The 8,852-nt window shown below is 39.8% G+C and overlaps 1 protein-coding gene across 1 annotated transcript; it reads left to right on the forward strand.

Moving 5' to 3' along the window:
- The first annotated feature begins 1,278 nt into the window (after nucleotides 1-1,278).
- Nucleotides 1,279-4,534, forward strand: LOC118561130. The gene is made up of 2 exons (XM_036133054.1): nucleotides 1,279-2,129; nucleotides 4,496-4,534. The coding sequence occupies exons 1-2, from the start codon at nucleotides 1,377-1,379 to the stop codon at nucleotides 4,511-4,513; spliced, it is 771 nt and encodes a 256-aa protein (XP_035988947.1). The 5' UTR covers nucleotides 1,279-1,376; the 3' UTR covers nucleotides 4,514-4,534.
- The last annotated feature ends 4,318 nt before the right edge of the window (nucleotides 4,535-8,852 follow it).

Below are 8,852 nucleotides of genomic sequence, written 5' to 3' on the forward strand. Positions count from 1 at the left end.
GAAGTATACTCACAAAATTTTATTCCAGTTTGCAAAGAGAACATCCCTCGTCAGGAAAGATGTGAATAAATGGCCCCACCTGAAGGAAGTGAAACTCCCAGTTATCCAAGCCAACATTGGATTGCTCATCGGAGCAAATGTTCCCAAAGCTATGGAACCACTTCAAGTGGTAAAAAGTGTGGATAATGGACCATATGCTGTGAGGACAATATTAGGCTGGATAATAAATGGACCGTTGAGAGGTGGTGGAGGGACTGAACCAACCAATACATGGACTCAAGTGACTGTAAATAGGATTTCAGTTGCCAGGTTGGATGAGTTGTGGCAGCTGCAATTTAAGCAAGATTTTCCTGATGCAGGCCAAACTGAGGAGATTGAGATGTCCAAAGATGACAAGCAGTTTATTTCTATGATGTGTAAGTCTGTGAAGCTGAAGAATGGACATTACAAGGTTTGTCTCCCAATGAAAAATGCAGAACTGCAAATGCCAAATAACAGATCAGTGGCAGAGCAACGTGCACTGAATTTAAAGAAAAGATTTTCCAAAGATGGCAGCTACTACAAGGAGTATGTGGCATTCATGGACAGCATCTTGGAGAAAGGTTATGCAGTGGAGATACATGCCAAAGATGAAACATCAAGTAATCGTAAATGGTACTTACCTCATCATGGAGTCAGACATCCTGTGAAGCAAAAACTATGTGTCGTCTTTGATTGCGGAGCTAGTTTTGGAGGAACATCTTTAAATCAGGAGTTGCTGCAAAGACCAGATTTAACAAGCTCATTAATTGGAGTGCTTTTGAGATTCCGTCAGGAGACTGTTGCTATGATGGCTGATGTGGAGGCCATGTTTTATCAAGTGCAAGTGAGTGATGAAGACACAGACCTCCTTAGATTGCAGTAAGGAGCTGGTGGATCATAAGATGCTGGTGCACATTTTCGGAGCAACGTCATCTCCAAGTGTAGCAACATTTGCCATGCAGAAATGTGCTTCTGATTTTGAAGGAGAGTTTGGTCGAGACGCAGCTCAAACTGTATTTAGGAACTTTTATGTGGATGACTGCATTAAGTCTGTCTAGGATCAAGGTAGTGCGATTACCCTTGCTGCTGCTTTAACAGAAATGCTGGCAAAAGGCGGCTTCCGGCTGACAAAGTGGTCCAGTAACTGCCGAACGTTGCTTAACACCATACCAGTAAATGAACGAGCAACTGGATTTCAAGATCTGGATTTGAATCATAATTCCTTACCAGTGGAGAGGGCCCTGGGAATACAGTGGTGTGCGGAAACAGACCAGTTCAACTTTAAAATCAATCTCAAAGAGTGCCCACACACCAGAAGAGGACTACTTTCAATCGTTAGTTCTATCTTTGATCCAATGGGTTTGCTCGCTCCCGTCATTTTACCAGTGAAGAAACTTCTTCAAGAGTTGTGTCGTATAAAATACTCTTGGGATGAAGAGCTACCAGACACCAACATTAAAGGTTGGAAGAAGTGGCTTTCGGGACTCAAGCTACTGGAAGAATTTGGAGTGGACAGGTGCATTAAAACCAAGCATTTTGGTAGACCAGTCTTTGCGCAACTTTACCATTTTGCTGATGCAATCGAAGATTCTTATGGCACAGTAAGCTATCTGGTGCTACATAATGACTCAGGTGAGGCACGGTCCACTCTGCTGATGGCCAGAGCCAGAGTTGCTCTTCTAAAAACACCCACTGTTTCAAGGCTGGAGCTCACAGCTGCTACAGTGGCAGTTAAAATGGATAAACTGTTGAAGAAAGAGCTGGAGTTAGAGCTGAAGGACTCTGTATTCTGGACTGACAGTACAGCTGTCATTAAATATTTGAACAGTGAAACGACAAGGTTCAAGACATTTGTGGCGAACCGTATAACAGCCATCCTGCAGCATTCACAACCATGTCAGTGGAGGTATGTGAATTCTAGCTCTAATCCTGCTGATTTTGTCTCCAGGGGACTGACAGCCGAATCTTTGCTGCTGTGTGGAGACTGGCTGTCTGGACCAAGTTTCCTTCTTCAGACATCTGATCTATGGCCCACAAATCCTGATATCAGAGTTGCAGATTGTGAAGACTTGGAGGTGAAAAAAGTGGCTCAAGTTCACACTGTACAGGTACAGCTCAGCAATGCTACAGACATGTTAATGCAGCATTTCTCCTCCTGGATAAAGCTAAAGAGAGCTGTAGCGTGGTTTCTCAGGCTGAAAAGGCTGTTGCAGCTAAGGTTGAAAAGAAAGAAGGTTTTGTCTTCAGATAATGTGAACAACATGGAAGACATGGAATCAAATTCCAAAGGAATGGACTTGTCCTGTGCTAATTTGGATGAAGCAGAATCAGAAGTTGTGAAGTATTTCCAAATGCAATACTTTAAAGAGGACATAATGATGCTAATGAAAGGAGAAAATCTTAAGAGAAGTAGCCCACTACATAAACTCAATCCATTGCTTCTAGACGGAGTGATGAGAGTGGGTGGAAGATTGAGTCAATGCGCCTTGCCATCTGAATTCAAGCAGCCGTTGATTCTGCCCAAGCAGTCCCATATTGCCTCTCTTGTGTTGAGACATGTTCATGAAGTTACAGCTCATGCGGGCAGGAATCACATGTTGGCTAAATTAAGAGAAAGGTTTTGGATTCCTGGAGCCTGTGGAGCTATCAGAAAGTTGTTATCAAAATGTGTTACTTGCAGAAAGCTCCATGGTTCAACAGGGAAGAAATTAATGGCTGATTTACCTAGATGCAGATTACTCCCTGATGATCCGCCATTTACCAGAGTTGGGATTGATTACTTTGGTCCTTTCTTGGTGCGAAGGGGAAGAGCCCAAGTGAAAAGATATGGAGTCATCTTTACATGTCTTGCTATAAGAGCAGTCCACCTGGAAGTTGCATCTTCTTTGAACACAGATGCATGTCTTAATGCAATCAGGAGGTTTGTTGCAAGACGAGGACAAGTGAAGGAGATGTACTCAGACAATGGCACCAATCTAAAGGCAGCGGACGTGGAGATGAAACAAGCTATTCAGCAATGGAACAGCAGCCATATTGCAAAAAATCTGCAACAAAAGGGCATTGCATGGCATTTCAATCCACCCTCAGGCTCACATTATGGTGGCTGCTGGGAAAGATCGATACGTTCTGTAAGAAAAATATTGAACGTGACGTTAAGACAGCAAGTCTTAGAGGAAGAGGACCTGCATACTTTGCTATGTGAGGCAGAGGCAGTCATAAACAGCAGACCCATTACAAGAGCTTCTTCAGACTTAAATGATTTGGAAGCATTAACACCCAGTCATTTACTTTTGCTTAAAGTGGAACCGTTGTTGCCCCCAGGTGTTTTTAATAAAGAAGACCAATATGCCAGGAGAAGATGGAAACAAGTCCAGTATCTGGCAGATATCTTCTGGAAGAGGTGGTGCAAAGAATATCTAGCACACCTGCAGGAACGCCAGAAGTGGTCCACAACCAACAGAAACCTTCATGTTGGTGATGTGGTGATGATTGTGGATGAAACATCACCCAGAAGTTCATGGCCACTTGGAAGAGTGGTAGAGACTTTTCCTGACAGAAAGGGTTATGTCCGCCAAGTTAAAGTCAAGACCAAAACTTCTGAACTATGTCGGCCAATGACTAAGCTATGTCTGTTAAAGGAGATCGAGGAGACATGAGCTCTATCTGGAAGGAACTTCTTCAACTCTGTTTGAGGCTCCGTTTAATAAATTAATCTGTTTGAAAATTGTTACAGTAAACTTGTTAACAATTAGGGACCGGTAATGTAGGAGCCTGAATAAACATTTTGTGATTTTTTTTTTTTTTTTTTTTTTTTTTTTTTTTTTTTTTTTTTTTTTTTTTTTGTATGCATTATGGTTAATGTTTTGTGTTTAGTTTTCTTGTTAAATGTATTTGTTTGTTGAAATTATTAGATATTATTGGTAATTAATATTAATTTGGGGAATTTGAATATTTAACTATTGTGGACATTTTGTTATTTTTATTACTTTTTGGTTTAAGGATGCATATGTGTCACCTTTGAAGGATGATGCATCATGGGAGTTTGGGGTTTTTGGTTGTGGATCTGACAGAGTGGAGCCAAATGGTTTTTTGACCTCTGTCGCCCTCATATATTGTATGTTTGGCACCCTTTTTTGTTTTTTCCATCTATTCACTAAAACGTTTTTAAATGCAATAACGTCTCCTTGGATTATTTTTGGACCAATCATCTGGATGACTTGTTGGGATTGTTGAGGGCGCAGCGAGTCAGGCCGGCTGCACTTGTTTTTGAACTTTACACATTGTATTTGTCATGTTGTGAGGAATCTGAACATGAAAATGTCAACGGGGTGAATACTGTAAACAAAAAATACATACGACAAAGTAGTAGTTAATTCAAATATTAAATTTAACTAATGTGTGTGTCTGTGCCTCACTTCAGGTTGAGATTAAAATACTCTCTAATGTGCATAATGTGTTTCAATGTTTCCTGCAGATGTTCAGCAGAAGCTAATTGTCAAAGAAGAAGCTTCTTTAGACCACAGACCTCCTGTCGACCGGCATGACCCAAAGCCCCCCCACATAAAGGAGGAACAGAAGGAAGTCTACATCAGTCTGCCAGGAGAGCAGCTCAATGGGAAGGAGGTGATTAATGCCATCAGGTTTCCAGTGGCTGCTCCTCCCATAAAGAGTCTGTATGATGAACAGTCTCTGCTGCTCTCACAGCTTTATCCAGACCAAATTAAAGGCAGAGAGCCTCCAGAAGAGAATGATGGAAAAGTATCCATCAGAATACAAGATTATGGAGATAATTCCATTTCTTTAGAGACTGAGGACACTGAGAAGGAAGAAGAGGACAGTGATGTAGAGAACCCTCACTCTGGGCTGAAACAATTGTCAGACTCTGGATTTAAGAAATGTTCTACAAAGAAGAAAAATGTGGAGTCACGAAGGGAACTCCAGACAGGAATGAAGCTGAGCTGCAAAGACTGTGGCAAAACATTTAGTCGGAAATACTCTCTAAACACACACATGAGAATCCACAAAGGGGAGAAGCCTTTCGGTTGTGATCTGTGTGAAAAAAGATTTAGCCAAAAACCACATTTAAACACACACATCAGAATCCATACAGGACAGAAGCCTTTCTGTTGTGATCTATGTGAACAAAGATTTAGCCAAAAAACAAGTTTAAATGCACACATGAGAATCCACACAGGAGAGAAGCCTTTCTGTTGTGATCTATGTGAACGAAGATTTAGCGAGAAAGGAAGTTTAAACAAACACATGAGAATCCATACAGGACAGAAGCCTTTCTGTTGTGATCTATGTGAACGAAGATTTAGCGAGAAAGGAAGTTTAAACAAACACATGAGAATCCATACAGGACAAAAGCCTTTCTGTTGTGATCTATGTGAACAAAGATTTAGCCAAAAAACAAATTTAAATGCACACATGAGAATCCATACAGGACAGAAGCCTTTCTGTTGTGATCTATGTGAACAAAGATTTAGCCAAAAAACAAATTTAAACAAACACATGAGAATCCATACAGGACAGAAGCCTTTCTGTTGTGATCTATGTGGACAAAGATTTAGCGATAAAGCACATTTAAACAGACATATGAGGACCCATGCTGGAGGGAAAATGGCTCTGCTATAAATATTAACTCAAACTCCACTGCTGTAGTTTACTATAGCCCTTCGTCCTTTTCAACTCAAAAGCTCGGGACTTTGCAATTAACTGGTAGTGTTTCCATACACATTTACCTGACTAAGGCTACGTTCACACTGCAGCCTGAAGTGACCCAATTCCGATGTTTTTTGCCCATATGCGACCTGTATCTGATCTTTTCATGACAGTCTGAACGACACAGATTGGATTTTTTCAATTGCGACCCAGGTCGCTTGGATATATGGTCCTGAATCCGATACGTATCTGATCTTTTCAAATGTGACCTGTGTCTGTACGGCCAGGTCGCATTCATCCGACCTACACGTCACTGATACTTTACAAACGTCACTAAAGGTGGACCTGGCTATGCCAAATGTCACCCTCTGTGACGTAAATTTATAAAGCCAGAAATAAACAGCTACCAGACAGCATACAACAACTTTCTGCTGAGAGAGAGATTGAGGATGTCATTACAGGGACAAGCTAAATTTCAAAATCTTATGTGCTCAAAAAAACATGAAGAAAATGTGCATTTCAATAAGTGGTTTGAAGGTCTGGAACAAACTCATCGTTGAATTAGAATCAGAAAAATGTACTTTAAGGAGTAGTTTTACTGGACAGTTTTACTTGAGTCATATTATTGTTATTACTGTCTGGCCACTATATCAACCATGAGTAACTTCATGAATAAAGAACAGACTTATTTTTACCAAAAATGCACCACAGACAAAAATCTAGACACAATGTTAAAGGAAGACGTTTTTTGTACATAAGCTTTGTTATTCTAAAGTTATTTTCTATCTGTTGAGCTCACTGAGTTGTCTGGAGGTGAAAGAATGTACAGTGAACATCAAATATTGTCACTGGAAGTACTTTGCACTGTTCTAACATACTATATATGCATTAACTGCTGTATGTATTGCTTTCAAGTTTTATATTGAAAAAAATATTTAGAAAAGTGTTATTTTGGTCTTTAGTATGTCTTTTGTTCATAAAATACCAGAATTTGGCATAACCTTGTATGTTCTGATTACATTATGTTTTAAATATTAAATCATCAGCTGTTATGATTAGTTACTCAGTACTTGAGTAGCCTTCTTACTCAATACTTTTTTACTCGAGTCATTTCTTGGCTGACTACCTTTTACTTTTATTTGAGTAAATATATGTTGAAGTGGTGCTACTCTTGCTTAAGTACAATTTGTGCCTACAACACCTGTCTTTAATGTATTTTTGGAGCAGTATAGAGTCATAAATAAAGTAGGAGATTGTTTTATGGTGTCACTTTTAAACCCCCTTTCCAGACATCACTAAATTAAAGATAATATATTTCATTAATGTGTGTGTTTCTCTCTCTCTCTCTCTCTCTCTGTCTCTCTCTCTGTCTGTCTATATCTATCCATCTATATATGTGTGTGTGTCTGCACAGTGGTAACTATATAAATATGAGTGAGCCTTTATTTGTAATATGTATAAAATTAAATTTTATATATTGTTCATTTATCAAACAGAAAAGATTTACAATAATCTGTCAGTGAGCTAGCAAAGACAGACAAACACTAGAATAACATTTACTTTTATTTTCTATTTTCCTCCCTTTGCATAAATTTTCCTACATTTTTTTCCAACTGTTTTTGACTTGCTTTTATTCTGTTTTTATTTTCCAACGTTTTAATCATATAAATCACGTTTTGTTGTCCTTGTACTGAAATGTGCTATATAAATACATTTTTGCAGGTTTCATTGGCAATCTGTATTGCCCGGTCCCTTAACTCAAACACAGTTAAAATTTTGCTATCAAGTACAGTCTCACTGCCTCAATTAATGGTATCTGTGTAAGAAATTTGGCAACACATCTTTGTAACAAATCAAGTTTCAGTCCCAGTAATTCAGTCGAGGCACAAGGAGCAGTTTAAAGGTTTTATAAAAGCAGCAGTTGTAGATGGGCTGGAAACCGGCTGGAGCGTACTCTGGACCACTGCCACAATCTAGAGAATAACAGGTCAGTGGCTGCAGGAAACGCCCAGGATGATTGTGTATACTGAAGGAAAGCCATTAACCTTTCTTGATCCTGGAGGTGGTTCAGATTCCTAGTTGTGGGTCCGAGTGGTTTGTTGGCATTAGCTTGGGAGACCACAAGTGACAGCTTGAAGGTTAACCAAGAAACAGACCAGTGTCATACACACAAGAGCAGAGCCAGGCAGAGGTAACAGAGGGAGAATCCAAGAATCTTTGCCATTTAATAGTGACAGTCCTATGTCTTGATCCACAATCATGCACAATGAGGCAGAGGTAACAGGAGGCCTTAGGCAGAGAGGCTAGGTCAGGATATTTGCAAGGGTTGATGTCCAAAATCTGAAGACCAAACAAGAGAGTCCTGCATAGCGGCGAGGCAAATAGGCAGGAAGCACAGCACGATCAGAATCACACACAGGAAGGAAGTCAAGGAATGCAGGAAGGTCTACTAACACAATGGCCTTCAAGAATCTGGTGATTACACACTGGGAGAGCCAGGTACATGTAAGGCTCCTCCCAGGTGCAGTAGATCACAGAAATCAAAGCTGCCGCAGGTGTAATCACTCAGAGTGGATTGCTAGAGCAGCACAGGGAGCAGGGAGTGATGTCAAGCTGCACACAGCAGAACAACAGCTTCAGGTTTTAACTTTACAACCTTGGTATTCAAATCACTAAAATGAACAATTCTGATGTCCTATGAACTTTATTCCCATTGTAGATACCCCCCCCCCCCCCCCAAAAAAAAATAAAATAAAATAAAAAATCCTTAATCATTGGCTGCAGAGAGACTTGTCTTTGAGGGGAAGAGTTGCACATTCTTTTATGGAAAAACAACAACCATTACTTGAGAAAATCTGTTACTTTAAGGTCCTATGACAAGGATGGTTTGAACCTCATTGATTTTGACGCACTTAATAATACCTTTTAAAATGAATTGCATCAAAAAGTATCTGAAAACCCCCAAATCCATCTGAAACTTTATTCCACAATATATATTCTCAAATTTACAAAGTCTTAACTTTCCACTGCTCTTCAAGCATTCCAAAAATACCACTTAAACTTTCTCTCTTCAACCAACAGGTTCTTTTAGCATGGAACTTGATTTATAAACATAATTTTTCTCCACAGAATTTCTTACAAAATATACCAGTAATGCCTACAGAGTT

The sequence above is a fragment of the Fundulus heteroclitus genome, unplaced genomic scaffold (genome assembly GCF_011125445.2).
Source record: "Fundulus heteroclitus isolate FHET01 unplaced genomic scaffold, MU-UCD_Fhet_4.1 scaffold_560, whole genome shotgun sequence".
NCBI lineage: Eukaryota > Metazoa > Chordata > Actinopteri > Cyprinodontiformes > Fundulidae > Fundulus > Fundulus heteroclitus.

Bases quoted from the DNA above. Each gene is read 5' to 3' on its own strand.
- LOC118561130 (XM_036133054.1), top strand. From the start codon at position 1,377: ATGGGTTTGCTCGCTCCCGTCATTTTACCAGTGAAGAAACTTCTTCAA.